Here is a 27,298-nt window from a genome sequence, read left to right as displayed (position 1 = left end):
ATTTTATGACACACAGTGACTTTTAATTAACGGAAGAAGATTGCGGTACGTTTGACTTTAGTTTCTCAGTCAAAAAATAAAGTTGGTAGTGAAGAAGTTTAAAGCTGGAGAGAGCAAAAGGCAAGATGGGAGCGAGAGAGGGAGGACGAGAGAGGGAGGACGAGAGAGGGAGGACGAGAGAGGGAGGACGAGAGAGATAGCGAGAGGCAGATAGACAACGGAATTCAAGATGGGAAAGTGGTGCCTGGGGTGTCTCATGCAGCCACAGGTCCAATCTCCGCCATGTTGTTGTCACAAGCCGAATTCTTCCCATTGGAGGGGGTAAGGGAGAGTCGACGCCTCTCTGGGGCTGTGCACACATACTGAGCAGCTCAAAAGCATTGGAAGCAGGTCACTTGTCCAACCTCTTGACAAGTTAGTGCATACGGGAGAAAAATAGCAGAGAAATGGAGACAAACCCTCACTAATAAAATAAGATGAATTGTCTAAGTGGCCCACAACAATTAAACTACTTCAAAAGGTTTCTTAATATGTTTTTCCTGTGATTTTTAAAAAATATATTAGAAGTGGACAATTGCTTTATGAGCATCATCCTTCTCACCATTGCATAGCCTCCATCATTGGCCAGTATGACGACATCGATTGGTGAGGTGTGGTTTGCTACACATATTCCTCCTCTCTTTGGTTTGTTTTCTCTGCAATTACAAAGTATTTGTTAAAAGTCCCCAACATTAATAGTCAGCAAACCCCAACACTTGCAATACCCCAATTTACACCACACCATCAGGATCAACACCGCCCATGACTTGCATTAAACCCAACAAAGAAATACAGTATTAACACTTGTGCTTCTGGCCCAACCTAGTCTACACCAACCTTCACAAGGCCATCTCCAACAAGCAGGCTTACAACAAGCTTTCTTTAGAGCTGGTCACAGCCTAACTGAAGCTACCTCCTATACTGTGGTCCTATTTTATTCTGATGATGAAAGGAGCTAAGCATCCTAACAACCACTTTCCACCCAAGAACTGAGTGGCGCCAAGTTATAGTGGGGTGCATGTAAGCATGCACCTGCAGTGTTCATTCATACCCTCAGTATCGTCTAACCTGTGCTTTGCTCTCACGCCCACACACAAATGGAGGCAGTGCCGAACTAGGAACAGCAGCGTAACAAGCTCAACAAAAACTAGAGGAAAGATTGCATAATTCAGTACACTAGCATTCATGGCATAAATAAAAATATACACACAAAAAATTAAAACACAAAGACAAAAACTATTTTTATTGGTAAACAAAAGTGTTGTTCACTGTGACAGCAGCTCCAGCAAGCTTAGAAAGCGAAGTACGACCATACAAAAAGGACGGGCAGGAAAAGACCAGCTGGGCCATCAAACTCAAAGCTGCCGAGAGCATGGTGCCGAGATACTTCCTATCCCCAGGAGCGATGTAATCTCCTGCGAGACGCAGCGAACCAGAAAAAGCAACCCAGGGCCAAAAAGGGAGTGGGGTGAAATCTGGAAAACTCCTCTCCGACCCCCAAGTAAGTAAAACAGAGAAAGAGACGGTTATGAATCTTATGATCCATGAAGAAAGACTCATGAAATAACACTGGACGGCCAGCTGGTGGCACCGTCCAAGGAGTATAAATACTCGGGCGTGGGCCCAGCTTGCCCAGGACATTGTGTAAACAGGAACTAGTGAAAGATAACTAGACCTCCATGTTTTGAAACAAGTTGATTAAAGCCTTGCTTTATACTCAAACCAAGTGCATAGCGAGTTTTATTACGTCAGAGACTTCTAAACAAAGATCCATTTTCTAAAGAAAAGATAAGTTATCCCATGTCTGCTGAACTGACGGCTCCAAAACACTTCAAATTAAACCATGAGAGTAAAGCAAGGAGGCAGAGTGTTAATTCAGGGCTGATGTCAGGAGATCTTCAGACAAATAGTCAACAATACATAGACCATTGCCCAGAGTGAGCAATGGAGGAAAAAAAAACTAGAATCTTTTAAGAAGCCACTGGATGCTGTCATGGGAGACGGTGGGGGGGTGGGAGGAGAAGTCGGGGTGACTATTGGGTCTTCCTGCCGGGATAGGCCAAGTGTCCCTCGCCAGTCCTTACTTATCTGGTGACTGGAGCTCGCACCAGAATAACTATCTTTCACCAAGACCATACCAGAAGTGGTGCAACACAGCCTCCTCTGTCCAGTAATAATAACTATCGTGCGCTCCAAATGTAAGTCATTATGTGAAGCACTGAGACACTTTGGTGATGTAATAAGGTGCTGTATAAATGCAGGTACCTTCATGTATACCACAGGCAGCAGACTCGATCTAAAACCGTACTAGACACTAAGCAACATTTCTATAACAGACACATCCTGCATGGGCCATCGCAGCTTACTGTCTGCTATATTTGCTCTGACTTTATCATCATTTTCCTGGTTTATTCGGGTCTGTGGGCAAACCAGCTCAAGCAGGAGAGCGGACAGCAGGTCGGGCGAAATGTCCCACTTGACCTTCAAAGACCACCTCTTGTCAATAATTAAAATGGAAAATGAAGGCCAGATTAAGCCCACACATTTCAGAGTGTGCAGCACTTGTTTTGGAATAGTTGTAGATTAAATCATGATGGAATAAAATGGCCTGTTGTGTTTTGTTTAATTAAATTGAAGAATAAGCTTAATAGGAATTCAGTGAAATGAGCAGGAAAACAGAAAGACTATTCAGAAACGGTCAAAGGCGTTAAGTCCAGTCAGTCAAAATAAGCAGATCTGGAACCTAGTCAACTGACAGTCAACACACACATACACACTCACACTCTCGCTCACACACACGCATACGCACTCACACGCGCACTCTCGCTCACACACGCGCACTCTCGCTCACACACGCGCACTCTCGCTCACACGCATACGCACTCACTCGCTCACACACACACGCACTCACTCGCTCACACACACGCACTCTCGCTCACTCACTCACGCGCTCGCTCTCACACACACACACACACACACACCTCTCGATGTTTACCAACTTGGCTGAATTAAGAGCTCCTTCAAACCTATTGCCTAGTATTACCTTACTAGTTGTTGATTTCTGTTTCAATTCCACTTCCAGCTCTCTTCCACTTCTTGAAGATGCTTTTTTCCAAAATACATTCAATATTTATCGCATCAGTTAAATTGGTTTTTACAAAGTCTGGCAGTCCCAATATAAGTAGAAATTGTGCAGAAATGAAAATCAGTTCAGACGCCATACACCAGGATGAATAGTGATCAGTTTGGGAATTACATTAAAAATACAAAAAAATTATAAATGTTTCGATCAGCACATTTCCCAAAACTAAATTACTCATTACTGGGAAAAAAAACCCTCAAAACTCGTAAAAAGGAAAATTGTATTGCGTTTTAAAATAGTCCCAGGCTCGTACCAGATTTGATATCAACATTCATGCCAGTGCTGCTGTTCCCAGCCCTGGTGTATGTCAAAGATCCATTTTGTTTAACACACACTGCAGGTGTGCTGAACACTCAGACACAGGGAAGGTGCCGACGCCATTTACCCACAATTATGTGGTGAAAGACCAGGAGGTCACGGTGCTAAAAGCTTGGCTGCAGTGTGTACCAATTCAATTCAATTCAATTCAAATTGCTTTATTGGCATTTATCTACAAGAGGCTTTATCTACAAGATGCACGGCAGCAACTCGCCAAGGCTCCCTCGACGGCATCTTCCAAACCCGCGACCTCTACCACCTAGAAGAACAAGGGCAGCAGGCGCGTGGGAACACCATCAGCTCCAATTCACACACCATCCTGACTTGGAAATATATCGGCCGTTCCTTCATCGTCGCTGGGTCAAAATCCTGGAACTCCCTCCCTAACAGCACTGTGGGAGTACCTTCACCACACCGACTGCAGCGGTTCAAGGCGGCAGCTCACCACCACCTTCTCAAGGGCAATTCGGGATGGGCAATAAATGCTGGCTTTGCCAGTGACACCCACACACCGTGAATGAATTTTTAAAAATACCCTGCAACAACACAGCAGACAAGCTCCAGGGGCCACGAACAAGTTTACTGATTGGTGGCCAGGTTAAGCTTCACATTCTGTTCTTCTGATTGGCAGAAAATAACTATTGGGCAATGAAAACCCGGTCTCCACCTCCAGGCAGCCCAGGGCAAGTGCAGGGAAATGAAGTAAAACATTTTAGAACAAGTTTTAAAATTAGAAAACGGTTAAAGGTAGATTTACTACAGATGAAAAGAAGTGTTTAAAAACTTGAAAAAGTCAAAATGGGACAGAGTTGGAAAGAAGAGAGAATAAAAAGTACAATAGGGCCAGGAGAATTGAAGTACATTTTTAACATTGGTGATTGCTTCACTAACAGTGGCCATTATGTCACCAATATTAGCAATATTTCACCAATTTTGGCCATTATTTCACTAACATCGGTGATTATATCACTAATATTGGCAATTATTTCACTAATAGTACTTCATTGGCTGTAAAGCACTTTGGGACATCCTGAGGTCGTGACAGGCACTATATAAATTCAAGTCTTTCCTTTTAAAATTGGCGATTATTTCAGTGTTGTTGCAGGAGCTGAAAACATTGCGGTTCAGGAACTTCCTTGAACCTGCTGGCAGTCTAAGAGTTAAACTACCTCCACTGTTGAAATTCAGCCCAATCAATCATTCATCTTCACCGCCTTCCACACATGCGCGTCAACAATGGGACTTTAGTTAAAATAGAAAACCCAGTACAATCCAAAATGGGTGTCCCCGAGGTGAAACAAAGAAGCACATGAAATAAAATATGTTGCATTGCGTTGAGAAAAATACCAATAAAATTATATTCTGCAATCATTAAATTAATTTGTGCTGTTAACTTTGGAATCAAATAAGCTGGAGAGTTATTTGACTCCGAGATGAGTTTTCGATCCCATATCTGCCCCATCACCAAGACCGCCTACTTCCACATCTGTAACATCGCCCAGCTCCACCCCTGCCTCAGCTAATCTGGTGCTGAAACCCTCATCAAAGCCTTTGTTACCTCTAAACTCAACTATTCCAATGCTCTCTTGGTCTGCCTCCCAACTTGCACCATCCATAAAACTGAGCTCATCCAAAACTCTGCTGCCCGCATCCTAACTCGCACCAAGTCCCGTTCACCCATCACCCCCTGGTACATTTCTACATTGGCTCCCAGTCTGGCAATGCCTCAATTTTAAAATTCTCAACTTTGTTTTCAAATCCCTCCATGGGCTCACCTCTCCTCATCTCTGTAACCTCCTCCAGCCCTACAGCCCTCTGAGATCTCTGCGCTCCTCCAATTCTGGCCTCTTGCCCGGAGATGAATCGCTCCAAAATTGGCAGCCGTGCCTTCAGCTGTTTGGTCCTAAGCTCTGGAATTCCCTCCCTAGACATCTCCATCTCTCTAACTCTCTCTCCTCCTTTAAAACACTCCTTATAACCTACCTCTTTGACCAAGCTTGTCCCACTATCTCCATAAGAGGCTCCGCGCCAAGCTCCAGTGAATCGCCTTGGGACATTTTACTATGTTAAAGTTGCTATCTAAATGCAAGTTGGTGTTGTTGTTTATATACAGAGGGTTATTAACAATGTGTCCATCTTTGAAATGAAATGTCACTTGCTTATTTTCAGCAATGAATTGCTCCAGTATGTTTCATTTTGCATCCTCAGAACATTCCTTGTGATGTCTCACTCGAGTGAACGCTCCCCTTCCTTAGGATTTGTTCACTACAGATCTCTTGCAATCCCAACATTCATTTGTACCGTTTCAAAAACAGACAAGTATCAAAACTTGGCACATCTACAATGACGAGTCACTATCACCACACCATTCTGTGCAATCTGAATAAACCCACACTTCGTACTGAAAAACAGGAGTGCTATTGTGTCCAACAGACAAGCACAACATTGCTAGTTAACCCTCAATCGCCACAGTTGCATTCTACGTCAAATTAAATTAAATTTCAAAATGTTCCAATTTAGTAACTGGTATAATGGCAACATTAAGATTGAGCAAGAAGAGTCAAAAGTATACATTCAACATATTTAGTATAAATTAACTGCATTAATTCATGGCAAAGTCACGATTTTTTCAAATTCAGATTGAAATTATTGTTTCGCTATTTCTTTTAATGGAAAAGTTTCATTGAGCACACCAATAAAAACAATGTAATGTTTTAAACTCTATAGTGTGCTTCAAAAACTTTAAAAAATGCCGCTATTCAACCGAACGAAAACAAAAGGCTTGTGGCGTGACCTCTTGTACTGCCCCTTTGATCACTCCCGAAGCCAATGGTGTGACTCCAATCACGTTCCCCCGGAGAGCAACATGAAACCAGAGCAACTCCAGGCAATGTCGGAGGACAGTATAAAAGGAGCACGGTTTGCACTGGAGCACAGACATCCCCATCCACCCAACCCCATGGTCAATACAACCAACATGTTGTTTGGTTCCCAATGACAATAATGGCCAAGGGTATTATTCCTCACGGTTGATAGCAGCAGCCACGTTGTTTATTAATTTATTCAATATCGTGTACGAGAGAAGTGCAGGATGCAGTTAGATTGTTTTGTGTGTTCAAACAGTTCAGAAGGCTTCTTGAGGATTAGTTGCCAGCACCAGGCTCCTGACCCAAAAGCTCCTCCTGCATTCAAAGAGGAAATTGGAATTTTAAGCAATCAGTCGGCTGTCACAATCTTGAAGCAATTGTTCAGCACACTGAATGAAGTCTTACATAATATAGTGTTTACAGCACAGAAACAGGCCACTCAGCTCAACAGGTCCATGCCAGTGTTTAAGCTCCACACGAGCCTCCTCCCATCCCGAGGGCCGAGGGTGCTCAGTCATTGAGTATATTCAAGACAGAGATTTTTGAATACTAAGAGAACCAAGGGATATGGGGATAGTGCGGGAAGGTGGAGTTGAGGTAGAAGATCAGCCGTGATCTTATTGAATGATGGAGCAGGGTCAAAAGGCCAAATGGGTTACTCCTGCTCCTATTTCTTATGTTCTTAATCTAACCCCATCAATATATCCCGCTATTCCTGTCGCCCTCGTGTTTATCTAGCTTCCCCTTAAATGCATCTATGCTAGTCACCTCAACTATTCCTTGTGGCACAGAGTTCCACGTTCTAACCACTCTTTGGGTAAAGAAGTTTCTCCTGAATTCCCTATTGGATTTATTAGTGACTATCTTATATCGATGGCCCCTAGTTCTGGTCTCTCCCACAAGTGGAAACATCTTCTCTACGTCGACCCTATCAAACCCTTTCATAATCTTAAAGGCCTCTATCAGGTCACCCGCCAGTCTTTTTTCTAGAGAAACGAACTCCAGCCTTTTCAAACTTTTCCGATAGGTATAATCTCTCCATTCTGGTATCATTCTAGTAAATCTTTTTTGCACCTTCTCCAGTGCCTCTATATGTTTTTTATAATATAGAGACCAGAACTGTTCACAGTGTGGTTTAACTAAGGTTCTATACAAGTTTAACAGTATTTCTCTGCTTTTCAATTCTATCCCTCTAGAAAAGAACCCCAGTGCTTTGTTTGCTTTTTATTATGGCCTTATTAACCTGCGTCACTACTTGTAGTGATTTGTGTATCTGTACCCCTAGATCCCTTTGCTCTTCTACCCCATTTAGACACTTAGGGCGCGATCTTGCCAGCCCTGGGGAGGCAGGTATGGAACCGGGACTGCCGAGAAAATGGCAGAATCTGGGGGCAGGTTGGGCCATCTTGCCAGGAGGTGGGTAGTCGACCCGCACCGGGTCCCATCTCCTTGGAGGCGGGAAGGGGATTAGTGCCAGTTATCTGCCTGTTAACTAGGCAGATAAGAGGCTTGTCCCCATTTTACCCACACAAGTGTGGGCTTCCCGAAGGCTTCGAACCACGCCAGGGTCACCAAGGAGAGTACAGGTAGACTATCCTTTATCCGAACTTCCGAAAACCGAAAGTTTTTTCGTTCAGCGTAAGTCGTGCGCACGACATGACCCGAGTGGCACAAAACATGACAGGAGGGGTCCTCCGGGGCCCAGAACAAGAATTCCTGCAGATTGTCGACACGCCGGCCTTCGCTCTCGATGTTAAGTGTGACTGAGTGACCCTCTGCCCTTTCCCTGTGAGCAGGGCAGAGGGTCACAGAGTTCCCTCCTGGGTAGGAGATTGCAGGCCGAGCCGGGCAGTGTGAAGGAGGTACCGGGAGAGTGAACCCAACAATACAGCGGCCCGTCCGATGTGCTGCCGTTCGACCCAAACTTCCGGATAGACCAGCGCTAATGTTGTCAGATATGAAGGTTTTCATCTCCGTATCTGACAACAAGCACTGTTGCTCAGCAACAGCTTGTAAACACTCGGCCCAGTAGCTTGGAAGCGTCTCTGAAGCTGTTGCTAAGCTACAGAGATGCTTTCCAGAGCCTGCCTGTGAAAAGAATGCTAGGAGTTTCCCAGTCTGAAATAATACCTTCTGAAATCCGAAAATTTCCAAAAACCGAAACACAGCTGGTCCCAAGGTTTTCGGATAAGGGATAGTCTATCTGTAGTGGGTTTGCGGGGGTCGGAGGGGTGCAAAAGTGCGCTGTGAAGGCAAGTGATGGGTGCAAGTGTGGAGAGGTAAGTATGTGAGGCGAGTGGAAAGTGTTAGTAAAAGTTTACTTACCTTTGTTTCTTCCTGCAGGCTTCAAGAGTTGGGTATGCGGAGAGTCTCGCACCCCTGGCACAGATGACAGATGGCCGTTGCATTCTCCAATGCAACAACCATCTCATTTCTGCAAAAGAAAGAGGTTTGATGCATCTTGAATTCAAGAACTCATCAAACTACATAGAATGTCAATGTTTGACAGCTTCACAGAGCTGTCAAACGAGGACAATTCATCTGTCAAAAAATTTTGACAGATGAAACGTCATACGCTGACGTTCTCTGTAACCGGCTTTCCCTTAATTGGCCTGCTAAGCCCGCTGGCTTAACAAGGTCAATCAAGGGAAAAGAGTTGATGGAGGCGGGACTAAAACCCGACAAGTGGGAGTCCCGCCTCCAAAAGCTCCCCATTGGCAAAATCCAGCCCTCATTTTCCAAGGAGTATGTGGCCTCCTTATTCTCCCTACCAAAATGTATCACCTCACACTTATCTATATTGAAGTTCATTTGCCAATTACACGCCCATTCTGCAAGTTTATTGATGTTTTCCTGTATTTTGTCATAGTCCTCTGCTATATTAACTATAGCCCCCAATCTGGTATCGTCCACAAATTTTGAAATTGTACTTCTGATTCTGAATTGTTTATCTCATTGAAACTTATAAAATTTCAACAGGACTAGACAGATTAGATGCAGGAAGGATGTTCCCGATGGCGGGGGAGTCCAGAACCAGGGGTCACAGTCTAAGGATAAGGGGTAAGCCATTTAGGACTGAGATGAGGAGGAATTTCTTCACCCAGAGAGTGGTGAACCTGTGGAATTCTCTACCACGGAAGGCAGTTGAGGCCAATTCATTAAATATATTCAAGAAGGAGTTAGATATATTTCTTAAGGCTAAAGGGATCAAGGGATATGGGGAGAAGGCAGGGACAGGGTACTGAGTTTGGATGATCAGCCATGATCTCATTGAATGGCGGAGCAGGGTCGAGGGGCCGAATGGCCTACTCCTGCTCCTATCTTCTGTGTTTCTATGTAAATTGTGAACAGCAGTGGTCCCAGCACTGATCCTTGTGGAACACCACTTTCCCACCTTTTGCCAGTCTGAGTAATTACCTTTAACCCCTACTCTCTTTTCTGTTTTGTAGTCAAGTCTATAAAAAGCAGAGGAAAGTGTCCCCACTTCTAGTTTTGTTACTTGAAATTTAGATTGTGTATGGAACAATATTGACTTAGGGTAAAGTTGTCACTGTATAATGTGATTTTGGAAGATGTACTCTACAGTTACATCATTCACAGCAATCTCTTCTCAGGGTGCCTCAACAGGATAATAAAAATGAGCTAGTACTTTGTATTACCCATCTTCAATTATTAAGCATTAAAATTACTTATGATTTCCTTACTTGGGCATATTTCATTGGACAATAGCTTACCTGGTGTCCTATATTTTTCAACAGTCTTTTTGATTTTGTAGATTCGAATCCGCACCCAAGTCATAATTCTTGCCCTCGGCAAGGATGAAAGATTACGGACACCATGCCTTTCCGCAACAGCACCAGTGAAACATGACTTGCGCTATGTGTGCCTCAGAATGGGTGAAGCATTCGGCAATAACGATTTCACCTATGCTAAGGAATATGGCTAAGCAACAGCCGAAAGGGAGTTCAGTGTCCCGAATTTTCGTTGCAGTTTTAAATGCGGTAGAGTAAATATATTGAACTGTCCAACTTACACACACCTGGGTGATGGTACACCCTCTCTCCAGATGTTCATTGGGCAACTGCATTCTCAAAGTTGTCTTAAAAATGGTCATTGCCACTTTGCTACCACACCACCATTTCCAGGTCATTCTGTGTTTCAGTTTGACGCAATTCCACTCTGAAGAAGTGATTGTTTTCCTGCCGAATCTGACGTACATATGGGAATATTGTGCTCAAAGTCATACATCACTGCTGGTGAGCTGAACACTTTCACTCCCCTGCAGCACGAAATGCTTCCCGTCGACAGGAGAGCAAAAACGGGAAATCCAACGTGTACTCTCGCCAACTTTTCCAGTAAAACTATGAACAGGAAATTTCAGACCAATGTCACGATGAAGCATTCCCAGATCTGATATTTCATAGGATAGATACAGAGCAACTCTCTCCTCTGCCTCAACAATCTGCTATAGCAGAAACCCAAATCCTCCTCCTCTGCTGCATCTGTAGGACATCTCCACACTAACCATCTGACTGAGGCTGCCACTTTGATGCAGTTGTTTTGAATTAGGAGCAGTTTAGTGCTCTGGTGTTGTGCCCTTTAAGAACTGGAAAGGGTTGAGATTGGGCGAAGTCCTGTCACGTGGGCCCATACTGCTATTGGAAAGAGACAATACTTCCATACTTCAAAGCAAGGTCCCAGAAGTTAAAGAACTGTGTGCCAATTCACTGTACCACTCATCCTGAAAAGTCGTCTTGTAATAAAAGTGAATCTTATGCAGAAATATTCATTAATTAAACAGGACTTTACACCTTTGCATTATACAGATTGGGCTTTTCTACTTAGATGAAACTGCCCTACTTTTTTAAAAATCATTAATACGGACTTTTGACTATTGCAGACTTACTTGTTGTGGTAGTGGATCGTCGCAGACAGTCCTCTTGCACATATTCTGTAGCACATCAAGTGAACAAGCTCACTGAGCCACATCTTCACACTGTGAGGAGGAAAGCAAAAGAAAGACTTCACGCCATCTCCCCTTTAACTCACATATAGGGAAAAGCTCGTTACCTTAGCAAATAAATGATATTAGTTCGAGCATTGTGATTACTGCCTTCATTTATATTAGGAAAGAGGTTAATAAAAACATAAGAGTTCTGATGTGGCAGGGAGTGGACTTTGGTACATGCTTAAAAACTCAAGCATAGCAGGTCAAAGTAACTTGTGTAGTGTTGTGGTGAACCGAATGCCTATGTTTTTACTTTTGAAAGCCAAGATCCTGGCTCCAAGTGTACAACATGGCAAATCAATACAGACAGCCACCTTCCAGGGAATTCCAGGCCCTAAGCTCTGGAATTCCCTCCCTAAACCTGTCTGCCTCGCTACCTCTCTTTCCTCCTTTAAGACGCTCCTTAAAACCTACCTCTATGACCAAGCTTTTGGTCACCTGCCCTAATTTATCCTTATGTGGATCGGTGTCAAATTTTTTGTCTTAAAATACTCCTGTGCAGCGCCTTGGGACGTTTTAGTACGTTAAAGGCACTTAATAAATACAAGTTGTTGTTGTTCTGACCATGATAGATCTGCCACAGTTACAGCAATGAAGGGCTGTTTTATATTATTCTATATGATCAGTGATTTGTTTTGAGACCAAACCTAGCAATTACTGTTGGCGACAGTAGTTTAATGCACTTGTCGGACATTCTTTTGTCCACTACTTCAACTAAAGCGCTTACTCCTTTGAAAGGGCAGAGGACTATCATACCAATATCATATCATACCCAATGTTATCTCCAAATTTTTTGGCACCTCACGGCCCCCTTAATGGGCTGCGCGGCCCATTCAAAATTCCGAGCATGCGCGGTTTTTCCATTTAAAAGCCGGTGAGCCGGCTGCGCGGGACTTCTAGACAGCTGCACAGCTTAACGGGAACATTGATCATACCAATATCATATCATTCCAATAACACCAATGGTAATTCCTAGGCTAAAAAAAAAGAATGATGGGATAGCAGGAAAAAAGTATACGATGTTGTTAATAGATTACATGATGCACATAATTCACTGGTCTAGCTTTCGACCCAGCAGAATGTACTCGCTCATATAAAGCGCACACAAAATATTTTACATAAATACTGAAAGATAGTATCAAAAATCAATTATTTCTGGACGAGGACACCCCACCACCGCCCCCAGGAAATTACATTCCACACATGACGTATACCCGCTTCTAAAACTGCCACTGCACCGCTGCTTGTGTTAGCATGATAAGCTCAGGTCGAGACACAGTCACTTTGTGTCTCAAAATTATCTTTGCTGTTAATAGTTTTATTTCATTGTACCAGCACTGAAATGAAGGGGTTCTTGCACCAAGTAAGGGATGACTCAATGTCAGCTGTGGCTCAGTGGGTAGCACTCTCGCCTCGGAGTCAGAAGGTTGTGGGTTCAAGTCCCACTCCAGAGACCTGAGCACAAAAACCAATCTAGGCTGACGCTCCAGTGCAGTGCTGAGGGAGTGCTGTCATTTGGATGAGATGTTAAACTGAGGCCCCGTCTGCTCTCCAAGGTGGACATAAAAGGTCCTATGTCACTATTTCGATGAAGAGCAGGGGAGTTCTCCCCGGTGCCCTGGCCAATATTTATCCCTCAATCAACATCATTAAAACAGAATATCTGGTCATTATCACATTTCTGTTTGTGGGAGCTTGCTGTGTGCAAATTTACATCGAAACATAGAAGATAGGAGCAGGAATAGGCCATTCGGCCCCTCCAGCCTGTTCCGCCATTTAATGAGATCATGGCTGATCATCTAAATTCAGTACCCTGTCCCTGCTTTCTCCCCATATCCCTCGATCCCTTTAGCCTTAAGAAATATATCTAACTCCTTCTTGAATATATTTAATGAATTGGCCTCAACTGTCTTCTGTGATAGAGAATTCCACAGGTTCACCACTCTCTGGGTGAAGAAATTCCTCCTCATCGCTGTCCTAAATGGCTTACCCCTTATCCTTAGACTGTGACCCCTGGTTCTGGACTCCCCCACCATCGGGAACATCCTTCCTGCATCTAATCTGTCTAGTCCTGTTAGAATTTTATAAGTTTAAATGAGATCCCCGCTCATTCTTCTAAACTCTAGCGACCCAATCTCTCTTCATACGTCATTCTTGCCATCCCAGGTATCAGTCTGGTGAATCTTCGCTGCACTCCCTCCATGGCAAGAACATCCTTCCTCAGATAAATTTACTGCTGTGTTTCCTACATTACAACAGTGACTACACTTCAAAAAGTACTTCAAGCGCTTTGGGACATCGTGAGGTCGTAAAAGGTGCTATATCAGTGCAAGTCTTTCTTTCTTCTTTAGTAGCTGCATCTGGACACGCCTCTGCGTCAGGATTCATTGGTAAGTCAAGGCAACACCAAGGGTGGGGCACAGACGCGCTCAGTTATAGCTCATGAGCAGGAGCAGGTCACAGTAACAGAAGTCAAACTGCGAGCAGTTTCTGTCGCTCCTCCCCAAACAAATGCATTATATGTGGCTCCACTTGCACATCGCCCGTTAGCTACAAACAGCATCTCTTGAGGTTTTCACCCCATGGTGTCTCAGTCTTAATATTTTACAAGTCGGCTCTCTATTCCTACCTCCAGTCCTTAACCACTGGATGATTTATACACTTGAGATTACCAATCACCAACCATGTACTTGACGCGAACACTTGTGGCAAAAACACAAGTGACGAAGGGTAATAAGCACCTGTCACACGGGTTCCCCTCTTTTCTTTCTAACTGTGCGTGTCCCTTTTTTGTGAATCTTTGGATTTCTCTACCCCAAGGGCTGTGGATACTCAGTAATTGAGTTCGATAGATTTTTGGACTCTAAGGGAATCAAGGGATAGTGCAGGAAAATGGAGATGAGGTAGAAGATCAACCATGATATTATTGAATGGCGGAGCAGGCTCGAGAGGCCAAATGGCCGACTCCTGCTCCTATTTCTTATGTTCTTGTGTCTCTCTTGTTCTGTATTTCTCTGGTTGTGGAGTTTGCTTTCTCTAGCTAGAGAACTAGAAAAACCAGGAGATTGAGACCGAGGTATTGAGAGCTCTTTATTAGAACCCACAGGCACAAGCTCCACTGATACCTCGGTGAGTTTATCTGTCAGCAGCTGAATCATACGCACCAGAAAGGTTCCAAGTTCAATAAATCTTTGTTGAGTTAACTGAACTCAGGGCAGCAGTAGGGGTGCTACAACTGGCCTCAGTACCCTGAGATTGGGGGTTGGGGGGGGGAAAACAGTGGAGGTTTCTCCTCCTGATCACGGTCAGTGACCCTTGCTGAAATTGTATGCATGTGTACATCTTCCTTACCTGCTGTTTGGCAGCTGTCCTACTAAACTGGTCCCGATCACCAGCCAGCTAATGCCAATCAGGGCCAAAGTGATCCTGCAGGAGAGAACAGGTTAGAAGGTCTTATTAAAATGGGTCTAATGAAGGAAACCAAACGTAATGTACAGGACTGAATTCATTCACGGTGCAGTGGAGCGATATATCACACCAGAAAAATAGCAAAAATGGACGCATACTTTGTACAGATGATCGGACGATCAATAGTTTCTTTTGCAGAGTTCCAGAATTTCAACACTATTTGACTAGTTATACTGCAGGTCCAGTTTGAGAGCAGTACCTGCTTGGAGAGTGGTGTGAGCTGGCAGGACCAAGTTATACTGCCAGCTCTGCGCTGCTCTCAAACAGTTAAAAGGAAAAACACTGGTCATGCATTGCACGATGTTAACCAGCACTCCAACATCAGAGGAATTTTTTTTTATATCAAAATGTCTCCAGTCCAGTTGGCTCTTCACTGACATTAAAAACATAAAGTTCCATTTTCACTGATTGCAGTTATACTGCAGGCTGTGTGAAGCCCATGTGTTGCGACGCTGCTTTTGATTGTACATTTGGTGGTTTAAATGAAATGCGAGACAAAAAAATGATTGCCACTGTGATCCATACTACTAAACCCATTTCAGCCTTTTAATTGTATAGACCTAATTACCACACTTCCAATTGCATCCCAGTGCCGATTAGTTTTTGCTTTGGCTTGATTTAGGGACAAGTAGCATTTCAGACTCCAAGCAAGATCGAGGGGGAAAGTCAAAGCATGCAAGCAGGCAGTGACCTGGAAACAAACTAAACACTGTCCGCATACTGTAAATCGGGTGTGCTTTTCAGCGCCTTGGAACATTTTTACTACATTAAAGGTGCTATATAAATGCAAGTTGTTGGTCTTGTCATAGTGGTGCCAAATTTGTACAAGTCTGATACCTGGCAACTATCTGGGAAACAGTGATAATAGCATCCCTAGGCTTGCAGGTCATGAAATCTGTGTATTGGAGAACACAAAGTACTGAATTATACAAACTTCAAATAGCACCATCTGATCCGGAACAAAACAAACATCTAAGTGGAACCAGACTGCCCAAGAGCGCACCTGGCCAGTGAAGTAATATGAAATTCCTGCAACGCAGGTCAGAGATAAGCTGTAATATATCGGGAAACACTATTGCATTTATGTCATGGCCCAATCAGTTAATGTGGTGATCTTCCCTGACCTACCCTATAGTTCGATGGACAAGAAAGCAATAGTAAAGGAGAGGGCAGGCACATCCTCTGGATTTCACTCCACAAGTCATCATTCTGGTACAAGGTGAAGCAAAGTGGTAAAAAAAAGAGTATGAAACCCCCCCCCCACAGAAATACCCATACGACAAACCCTACAATTCTTCCCTGCAGAGGGAGGGGTCTCTTAATGTCAGACAGACAATGAGAGCACGCCAACTAGCTGAGTGGCCCGACCCTCCAATAAATGCTATGTTGGCTATATATACCATTCCTGCATCTTGGACACCATGCCGGTGATACCGGGGCTAAAAGGGTTAAATGAGTACAGGTTGCATTAAACTCAATGGAAAGCAAGTCAAGTTAGACGGTTGAGGGGTGATCTGATAGGTTAGATAGAGAGTAACTATTTCCTCAGATGGGGGAAAATCAAGAACAAGGGGGCATAATCTTAAAATTAGAGCTAATCCATTTAGGAGGGAAATCAGGAAGCACTTTTTCGCACAAGGGTAGTGGAAATCTAGAACCCAATCCCCACAAGACTGTGGATGAGGGGCCAATTTAAATTTTCCAAGACTAAGATCAATAGATTATTGTTAGGTAAGGGCATCAAGGCAAATGGAACAAAGGTGGATAAATGGAGTTGACGTACAGATCAGCCATGATCTGTTTGAATGGTGGAACAGGCTCGAGGGGCTGAATGGCCTACTCCTGTTCCTGTGTTCCTGCATCTTGTATACAATGCCTGCATCAATGTGGAAACTAGTGGAACAATTTTTTTTTGAAAAACTTCAATTAAGCTTTGCCCATTTTCCTGTTCCAATTTGTAAATTGTTTGTTTGTAATGAGAGGCTTCTTGAAAGAAACTTCAAAGAAAGGCAAGCACATAACTTCCCATTCCATCCCAGATTGTATGGACTGATGTCTGAAATGCAATTATTTTCTAAACTTGCAACGTTAGATCTACAGCTGCAAGACACACCAGCGACGAGCCAGAGATATATGTAAGGCATTATGAAAATTCTAAGCGTTTGAGTATTCTGGAATTTTACGATGCTACAATAACAAAAAGCAGTATGGACATCAATTGCACAGTGACCCAACGTTCAATGTGTTTCCTCCAACTATAAACAAGCAGAAGAAATGTCTTGCATTTACTTAAATTTCCTGAATTGGGCCGTTCTGAATATGTGGCATCTGGACCCGCATTGATCATTCCCAAGAACAACCACCAATTTTTATAGAATATTTGCTGCACAATTTGGGAACCTGCAGAAGCATTACCCTCAGGAGATGTACTGGCAGAGCGAGGGACAAAGCCGAGTCTGTGTAAACAACAGCGTGGAACCAGACCATCCAAGAGAAGGACAGCTAGTCAAAACTCGTTCAAAATGATGTCAAACGTATTTTCAACACAGACCAGATTCTGGACTCTAGCTAGAATGAAGGGCAGGCAACTGTTGACATCTCAATGGCCTTTCCCAGCACAGGAGACCCTGAAAGGAGGCAGTGTAGAACACTTGCCCTCTGTCTTGAGGGGGGAGTCCAAAACTAGGGGTCATAAATATAAGGTAGGCACTAATAAATCCAATAAGGACTTCAGGAGAAGCTTCATTACCCAGAGAGTGGTTAGAATGTGGAATAACAACAGAAAATGCTGGAAAAACTCAGCAGGCCAGGGCAACATCTGTGGAGAGAGAAACAGAGTTAACGTTTCAGGTCGAAGACCCTTCTTCAGAACTGAGAAAAAAAGCAGGAAAAGAAACAGATTAAAAGGCCAGTTTGGGGGCTGGGAAATGGGGGAGGGGATGAAAGAACAAAAGGGAAGGTCTGGGAGAGGTGAAGAGACATTAAGAGATATTCAAGGCGAGACAAGATGGTAATAGGACAGGTAAAGAGACTCGAGGTGAAGTGTGAAATGCGCTGCAGAATGAGAGACAGCTGCCATGTGGGAGAGAGAAAAAAAGGAAAAGGCACAAACCAAAGGTGTGGATAAAAAATATATAAAAATATAATAGGGGCCGAGGTTATGATCTGAAATTGTTGAACTCGATATTGGTAAATAGGCTGTAAAGTGCCTAATCGGAAGATGAGGTGCTGTTCCTCGAGCTTACGCTGAGCTTACGGGGAACAATGCAAGAGACCGCGGACGGCGAGGTCCGAGTGGGAATGGAGCGGTGAATTAAAATGACAGGCGACCAGAAGCTCGGGGTCACCCTTACGGACTGAACGGAGGTGTTCCGCAAAGCGGTCACCCAATCTGCGTTTGGTCACCCCAATGTAGAGGAGACCACATCATGAGCAGTGTACAGTATACTAGATTGCAAGAAGTACAAGTAAATCGTTGTTTCACCTGGAAGGGGGGTTTGGGGCCCTGAACAGTGGGAAGGGGGGGGGGGCGGGAGGTATAAGAGGTGTTGCATCTCCTGTGCTTGCACGGGAAGGTGCCGGGCAAAGGGGAAGAGGTGCTGGGGGTGATGGAGGAGTGGACTAGGGTGTGGAATGTGGAACTTGCTACCACATAGAGTGGTTGAGGCAAATAGCATAGATGCATTTAAGGGGAAGCTGGATAAGTACAGGAAACTTTCGATTTACCGGCACCTAAATATCCGGAAATCTCGGTTAACCGGCAAAATTCAGGAGTAGGTTCAGGTAAGTTTTACTTCATATTCTACTTGCCTTCCTCCATCTGTTGCTGTGCAAGGGTGTGGCTGCAGCTGTTGCTAAGCTACAGATACGCTTGGAACTTGTGGCCATTGTTCTGCACTTGTTGCTAAGCAACAGGGTTTGTTGCTTTATACGGAGCTGTCAGCTCTCCGTATCTTTTACTATAGCTTTCGGTTATCCGGAATTTTTGATGAACCGGCACCACGTCGGTGCCGGATAAAAAAAAGTTTCCTGTACATGAGGGGGAAAGGAATAGATGGACATGCTGATAGGGTGAGATGAAGTAGAGCGGGAGGAGGCTTGTGTGGCGCATAAACATCAACATGAATCAGTTGGGCCAAATGGCCTGTTTCTGTGCTGTAAATTCTATGTCTCTCCTGTTAATACATCTCACACACTACATGGGACTCAGCTGAGATCAACAATTTGTGGGAAGAGGAGATGGTAACCAGAGGGAAGCCCAAGGCAGCATGCGAAGCAAAAAAAAGACTTAAGGGAAAAAATAACAAGTGGAAAAGGTGCAAAAATCAACAATTGAAATGGACATCAACAGAAAGCGAAGTGGAAAACATGACTCAATGAGTTTGTAAAATTGAGCAAGTGTGCTATGCAGTCTGTTCTAGGTGACTGGCTAAAACCCTACAAACTTCATCAAGCTGTGGCATTTCTTGATCGCAAGCACTTTCGTTCAAATCCACTTCTCTCGGGCGAATGATGTGCCCCAGATCCCCTAAAAAGCTTTTTTTTGTTAAGTTGAATTGTATACACAAACTGCAGCATTCTCCTTTCAACCACTGTATGAAATCTTTGGACTTCTTTTAGTTTTTTTGCACTTACCGCAGAGGCAGGAGGACCCCATAGCGAATCACGACTCCCAACCCCCAGAGCATGGTCAGACGAACACTGATGTGCTGGAAGTTTTTGTTTGTCCTCGTTAACAGGTTCCACAAGACCAACTCTTCTGAGCTGAATCGAGTGGTCACTTCGTCCTCGACAATGGCCTCAAATCCTTTCTTTGAGAAGTAGAACACATCAGAGAGGTCAAAGTCCCCTTCAAGAGGAGGTTTGTTTCTATTCAAATATCGTCTCAATTCCGTCATCTCTTCTTCCAGCGAAACTTTATCACGCTTCTCGATAATTTCTTTAAGACAACAATAAACACTGTTATATTCTAGTGAAAAGGTATCTGGAGAAAGTGAGAGTGAAAGATCAAATATGTGCACATACAATTGAGAGGGGGGGGGGGGGGGGGGAGGGGAGAGACGTGACTGAGCCTCTCCTGTGTTGCTAAATTAATGTGGAAAATGCATTTGACTAAGGAGTATCTAAAGGCTTCAATTTCTCAAATATGCATAATTTGAGAAGTCAAGAGGAGAGAGAGAGAAAGAGAAGAGAAAACATGAGAAAGTGAGAGTGAGAAGAGAAAGCGAAAGAAACAAAAAGATGAAGAAGAAGAGTGAAGTAGAGACAAAAAGGAAAAACAGAAAGAATGTAGTATTTTTTTATAATAGTTCCTGGGATGTGGGCATCGCTGTCAAGGCCAGCATTTATTGCCCTCGAGAAGGTGGTGGTGAGCCACCTTCTTCAACTGCTGCAGTCCTTTTGGTGAAGGTACTCCCACAGTGCTGCTAGGGAGGGAGTTCCAGGATTTTGACCCAGTGACGACGAAGGAACGGCGATATATTTCCAAGTCAGGATGGTGTGTGACTTGGAGGGGAACTTGGAGGTGATGGTGTTCCCATGTGCCTGTTGCCCTTGTCCTTCTAGGTGGAAGAGGTCGCAGGTTAGGGAGGTGTTGCCGAAGAAGCCTTGGCGAGTTGCTGCAGTGCATCTTGTAGATGGTACACACTGCAGCCACGGTGCGCTGGTGGTGGAGGGAGTGAATGTTTAAGGTGGTGGATGGGGTGCCACTCAAGCTGGCTGCTTTGTCCTAGATGGTGTCGAGCTTTTCAGTGTTGTTGGAGCTGCACTCATCCAGGCAAGTGGACAGTATTCCACTACACTCCTGACTTGTGCCTTGTAGATGGTGGAAAGGCTTTGGGGAGTCAAGAGGTGAGACACTCACCGCAGAATACCCAGCCTCTGACCTGCTCTTGTAGCCACAGTATTTATGTGGCTGGTCCAGTTAAGTTTCTGGTCAATGGTGACCCCCCAGGATGTTGATGTTGGGGGATTTGGCGATAGTAATGACGTTGAATGTCAAGGGGTGGTGGGTAGACACTCTCTTATTGGACAATAGCAAAATACTGCGGATGCTGGAAATCCAAAATAACAACAGAAAACACTGGAAAAACTCAGCAGGCCAGAGAGAGAAACAGAGTTAACATTTCAGGTCGAAGACCTTTCATCAGAACTGGCTCTTATTGGAGATAGTCATTGCCTGGCACTGGTGTGGCGTGAATGTTTCTTGCCACTTATCAGCCCAAGCCTGAATGTCATCCAGGTCTTGCTACATGGACTGCTTCATTATCTGAGGACTTTCATGTCCTCAGGATGTCCCAAAGCACTTCACAGCCAATTAAGTACTTGAAGTAGTCACTGCTGTAATGTAGGAAACACGGCAGCCAATTTGTACACAGCAAGGTCCCACAAACAGCACTGAGCTAATGACTAGATAATCTGTTTTTGGGATAAATGTTAGCCAGGACAGCGGGAGAACTCCCCATCTCTTCTCCAAATAGTGCCATGGCATCTTTCACATCTGCCTGAACAGGCACACGGGCCTCGGTTTAACATCTCATCCAAAAGAAGGCACCTCTGAAGTGTCAGCCTACATTACATGCTCAAGTCCAGCCCTCTAATGAAATGTAGTTTTTCATGTACATAAATAAAGCATTGTTTCAAAAAAAGCCATATTTATTATCAATTTGCCTGACTGGTGGTATCTGGTTTTGCTTATTTCAGCATTAAGTTTCTCAATATTCCACCCACTCTTTTGCCTGTGTGGTTTGTGGGAAAGCGATTGCACATGGATTACAAAACCTACGATTCTGCATAAAATGGCTGGGTTTTTTGAGGGAACTATTTGTGCTCATTTTCAGCAGATACATCTTTGGGTCAATTAAAAATATCAAACAGGTTGGAAACATCTGACTGAAGCAAAGTCGACCTTTCAGGTGTCTGTCTGTGCAGATGGTTCATCTGTGTGGAGTTTACAGTAGAGCATTTAAATACACAAATATAACAGGTGCAGCACAGATACCAAAAGGAGAATACGTACCAATGGGAAATTATAAACTCTCTCTCTGGTAACAAATTGGTTTCTCAATATCTGATTCATTTGCGCTTAAAAAAGCAGCTGTGCTTTTTTAATCAATTGTTCTTGGGATGTAAGTGACACTGACAGGTCTGTATTTATTGCCCATCCCTAGTTGCCCCAAGGTGGTGGTGGTGGACCTTCTCCTTGAACTGCTGCAGTCCTTGTGGTGCTGGTGCTCCCACAATGCTGTTAGATAGTGACCAATGCTGATGAAGGAGTGGCAATACATGTCCAAGTCAGGATGGTGTGTGGGGCTTGATGGGGAACTTGGAGCTGATGATATTGCTGCTCTTGTCCGGCATCTACTACACCACCAGTTCAGTTAGTCATTCATCTACTTCACTCCCAAAAGCCTGAATATCATCACAAGAAAGTAGCCAGACAATTCAAATTCCTCATACCACATTGCTAGCCAGCTCACTGAAGGAGCAGCAAAACCTAGGAGCACCACATCACTCAAAATATTATATACACATATAAATTTCAAAAAGGTATGCATGTGTTGCATCTGCACACACTTCCTGCCAACTTTTCCCAATCAATATTCCTATGTCCACATTCATAATGGAAACTGCCCATGTAAACATGTCACGCAGTAATTACACTCTCACACCAGTGGAGACTCTGCAATAGGTTCAGGCAGCAGAAGATCCCCATTGAGGGATGAGCAGGATGCTGAGGTCCTTTGAAGACAGACCTGGAGGTCAGAGCAGTTGTGATAGAGTAGGAAGCTGGCTGGCACAATGAAGCCCATATCTCCTGGTGGTTTGCCCAGCTACATGCAGAGACCACACAGAACTTGGTCTGAGTGGCAAATGTCCCGTGTGTACTTTAACCTAATTTACTCTGGGAGGTGTTGGGTTGCACCACCGCAAAGTGTGCATCATCTTGCTGCAATCACCAGGGGTTCCTCAGCAGGTCAAAAAAAAAACGCAAAGAAAATTGCCATCAAACTCCAGAAACCTGAATTACACCGGGGACTTACTCAGGTGACTTTGGTCCATGTTGCACCTGAATTTTGGAGGCGTAAGTCAACGCCATCACATTACTGGTGTAAATGCAGGAAACTCGCATGAGCTGGTCTTCTGCACGAGGACGGGGCCATGTAAATGAGCGGCAGAAGGTGTCAGCAGACATACCCTCGGAGCCGGCGCAAACGATCGAGGAAATTCACGCATAGCACAAAACCAGCACAAGTCAGTTGCACGCGGATTTCCTCGCAAAGATCCGGCGCTATGCTACTTTTACGTCACAGTTATGCTGAAACAACTCACGTTCTCTGGATTATTAGTCCAGTAACATAACCAATATGCTGCCCTGACCCTAGGGCAGTTTCACCAGCAAGAGGGAGAAAGAATCATCACAGCAACCAAAACCACAGCCAGCACGAACACGTCTCCGTACTACACTCAACCCTTGTTTTTTACAAAACCGGACGAGCCTGTCTAGCAGCTTTAATGTAACAATGACCCTGGTTAACAAAAAGCTCAGAAGGCACACGCACCAATATGAAATAACAACAGAAAATGCTGGAAAAACTCAGCAGGCCAAGCAACATCCGTGGAGAGAAATTAGAGTCAATGTTTCGGGTCAAAACCCTTTATCAAGACTAAAGAGGCACAGGGAATGAAATAGATTAAGAGGCCAGGCTGGGAGAGAACAAATGAGAAGAGACATTAAGAGGTGTTTAAAACGAGACGAGATGGTGATAGGACTAGTGGAGACAAAAGACGGCTCTAGATTAGGTGTGAAATGTTCTGGCAGAATGAGAGGCAGCTGCCATGTGGGAGAGAAAAAAAGGGGGGGGAAAGGGGGAAAGGCCAAAACAAAGGTGTGGATAAAAAATATAAGTAAAAATGTAATGGGGGCCGAGGTTATGATCTGAAATTGTTGCACTCGATATTGAGTCCGGAAGGCTGTAAAGTGCCTAATCGGAAGATGAGGTGCTGTTCCTCAAGTTTATGTTGAGCTTCCGTGGAACAATGCAAGAGGCCAAGGATGGTGAGGTCAGAGTGGGAATGGGGCGGTGAATTAAAAGGACAGGCGACCGGAAGCTCGGGGTCACCCGTACGGACAGAACGGATGCAAATGTGCATCCTTTTAAAAGAAATAGAAGGGTCACATCATGCTAATAAAAGGAGAAGCTACAGTGCAGATAGTCCTGTTTAAAAAAAAAATCAATGGTGGTGGGGAACGGGTTAACCAGCAGTTGCTGGCTCGCACAACAGCAAGGCAAAGTTGATACCACTTCATTCTCCCTCAAATTATTCAAGGAGAAGTGTTTGGTTTGATGTTTATAGTAGGAAGCAGGGGTAGAATTATCTCCATTTTCTTTTATTTGGCCTGTATTTGGAGAAATGTGGTGCATGGCAGTTTTTAACCAGAAACCAACACACTAAGCTATCCTCTGGAAAACCGCAAACACAGCACAAGAACTTATCTTACACTGGAAGCTGGTGATGATCGCCTAGCGTGCATGCTTGCAATATGGATTTTGCAGGATTAAAACTGCAATATGAACTTTGCAGGATCACCCTCACTAATAACCATTTAAAGCACTGAACAATGCAGAATTAATGATCTGATCACATTCTTCAGTGCGGTTCAAGTTACAACGCGAGTACACACCCGCTGTTTCCTCCTTAGCTCTGTATAGGCCAACGGCGATATTGTAGGAGTCTACGTACTCCTAGCAAAAAATACTGAACTCAGAGGTTCAACAGAAAAGGTTTAATTCTTGAGACTGCATGTTGAACACAAAATGGCGTCAGAGCCTACGCCAAGTCCGACTGCCTTTTGTCAGTCCACCGCTTCGACTGCTCCTCCCCCGCTCTGGGCTTAACTATGTTGCAGATCGAGTTTCTTAAAGGTGTGATCCTTCTTAAAGGCATGGCGCCTGATTTATAGTCTACGGACCGAAAAGCGGATTGTGTCCTTTCTGTGGTCGGTACGCCACACAGCTCCCCCCAGAATCCGCTAGTAGGGAGTGTACGAACCGGCATGGCGGCTTAATGGCACGGCCGGACCGGCTCTTGGCGGTTGGTGTCGGGAGCGGGGCGGTCAGACGCGTCGGGTTCTTAGGCGGTCTGCCCCGCGGTGGGGGTTGGCTCACTTGAACGGGTTCGTCGGGCTCTAGGTGTGGTGACGTCGTTTAGGCGCCGGTAGTCCCCGCAGGGGCGCCATCCTCCGTCGGGTTTGGTGACGATGTGGAGTGGGGAGGCCCAGGGGCTGTTGGAGTGGCGGATGATGCCGAGCTGTTCCATTGTGGCGAACTCAGCCCGCACGATCTCCAGCTTGGCCGGGTCCAGCCTGCGGGTGTGGGCATACACCGGTGGGCCTGTGGTGGGGATGAAGTGTTCTACCCCATGCTTAGCAACTTTCGCGGAGAAGGTCGGGTTGGTGAGGGCTGGGAACTCAGCCAGGAGTGCTGAGTAGTCGTCCGTTGAGCGGGCACGGCACTGCCACGCCATTTCGGCGGGTTGGTGGGGGGGGGGCCATGCCGCCCGGGATAGGTGACATGGTGCTCATGTCCACGAGGCGGCGCCGAGGCATGTCGACCAACAGGCCGTGGGCGCACAGGAAATCCGCACCGAGGAGCGGGGAGAGCACCTTGGCGGTGATAAACTCACAGTGGTAGCGGCAGTCTGCGAGGTCGATGGTGACGGTGCGGGTGCCGTACGTCCGGATGTCAGTGCCGTTGGCGGCAGCCAGCGCAGGGCCACGGCCGCCTCGCTGGATCTCGAGGGCGGACGCGGGGATGATGCTGCGTTGCGCGCCCGTGTTGCATAGGAAACGGCGTCCGGAGGCGCTGTCCGTAACGTACAGCAACGCGCCTGCTTGCCCCACGGCCATCGTGTAGGCCGGTGTGGGGGCGGTTGGAAACTTGCAGGGATGGCTGCAGCGGCATGCCCGTGCGCCGAACCGGGTATGGAAGTAGCAGTAGCCCTGGGTAGGAGGGCTTGGGGGACGTGGGGGCCTGGGGGGCCTCGTGGCCGAGCTGTGTGGCCGCGCGATAGAGGGTGGAGCGCGCGCCAACGCTGCGGAGGCCAGGTCGGGGGTGATGGCGTGGTTGGAGCCGGCGGACAGGAGCTTATCGGCTTCGTCGGCCAGGACCTCGAGGTCCGTGAGGCTGGACACCACGATCGCTGGGCGAATGCTGGGAGGTAGTTGGCGGATAAAGAGCGTGCGGAAGAGGGAGCCGGGCGGTTTCTCGTCGGTCAGAGCAAGCATGTGTGAGAGCAAGTCTGACGGCGTGGAGTCACCGAGGCCCGGGAGGTCGAGGAGGTGGCAGTTGCGCAAAAATTGGGAGGCTGTGAATTTTTTAAGGAGCGCGGCCTTGAGATGTGCGCACTTGCCTTCCTCCGAAGGGTTTTGTAGTGTTGTCCAGACTTTCGTGATTGTGGAGCTGCCCAGGGAGGCGAAGAGGTAGTCGTACATCGTTGCGTCGGCGGTGATGCCGCGGAGTCGGAATTGCGATTCGGCTTGAAGGAACCAGGCGGTGGCCAGGTTCTCCCAGAACTCCGGCAGCTTCACAGAAACTGCATTTGTGTCAGCCATGGTTACGCTTAGGAGTCGTCCTGAGCGTCGGGGTCACCAATGTAGGAGTCTACGTACTCCTAGCAAAAAATACTGAACTCGGAGAGGTTCAACAGAAAAGGTTTAATTTTTGAGACTGCATGTTGAACACAAAATGGCGTCAGAGCCTACACCAAGTCCGACTGCCTTTTGTCAGTCCACCGCTTCAACTGCTCCTCCCCCGCTCTGGGCTTAACTATGTTGCAGATCGAGTTTCTTAAAAGGTGTGATCCTTCTTAAAGGCATGGCGCCTGATTTATAGTCTACGGACCGAAAAGCGGATTGTGTCCTTTCTGTGGTCGGTACGCCACACAATACTAGTAAAGGTGATTCGCACCAATAGTATTTCACACTGCCTTCGGAGTTAGTGTTGTATTACAAACAAAGTGGCACAGGTGCCTGCAAAGGCACCGAGACCCACCTCCCGAGACCTCTAGATATACCTCTGTACTGCGTACAGTTTTGGTCTCCTTATTTAAAGGAAGGATATACTTGCATTGGAGGCAGTTCAGAGAAGGTTCACGAGGTTAATTCCAGAGATGAGGGGGTTGACTTATGAAGAAAGGTTGAGCAGGTTGGGCCTATACTCATTGGAATTTAGAAGAATGAGAGGTGATCTTATTGAAACATATATGAGGGGGCTCGACAAGGTAGATGCAAAGAGGATGTTTCCCTTCGTGGGGAAATCTAGAACTCGGGGGCATAGTTTCAGAATAAAGGGTCGCCCTTTTAGAACTGAGATGAGGAGGAATTTCTTCTCTCCTCTCAGAGGGTCGTAAATCTGTGGAATTCTCTGCCCCAGATAGCAGTGGAGGCTGGGTCAT

General features: G+C 45.5%; 1 protein-coding gene across 7 annotated transcripts in view; it reads right to left on the bottom strand.

Annotated features, from left to right (window-relative positions):
- gpat3 (glycerol-3-phosphate acyltransferase 3) overlaps positions 1-27,298 on the bottom strand; it is an 84,367-nt gene that overhangs the window by 42,425 nt on the left and 14,644 nt on the right. For all 7 annotated transcript variants that reach the window (XM_086007446.1, XM_086007445.1, XM_086007470.1 and 4 more), the window contains exons 4-7: positions 19,478-19,781; positions 14,726-14,800; positions 11,273-11,362; positions 602-695 (exon numbers count right to left, since the gene is read on the bottom strand). In XM_086007446.1, coding sequence (XP_085863572.1) covers positions 602-695; positions 11,273-11,362; positions 14,726-14,800; positions 19,478-19,781 — 563 coding nt within the window. The remainder of the gene's footprint in view (positions 1-601; positions 696-11,272; positions 11,363-14,725; positions 14,801-19,477; positions 19,782-27,298) is intronic.

The sequence above is a fragment of the Somniosus microcephalus genome, chromosome 2 (genome assembly GCF_052327205.1).
Source record: "Somniosus microcephalus isolate GS21.2 chromosome 2, FLI_Smic_1.0, whole genome shotgun sequence".
NCBI classification, from domain to species: Eukaryota; Metazoa; Chordata; class Chondrichthyes; order Squaliformes; family Somniosidae; genus Somniosus; species Somniosus microcephalus.
Note: the sequence above shows the minus strand (reverse complement) of the source record. Positions and strands in the feature narration are given on the sequence as shown.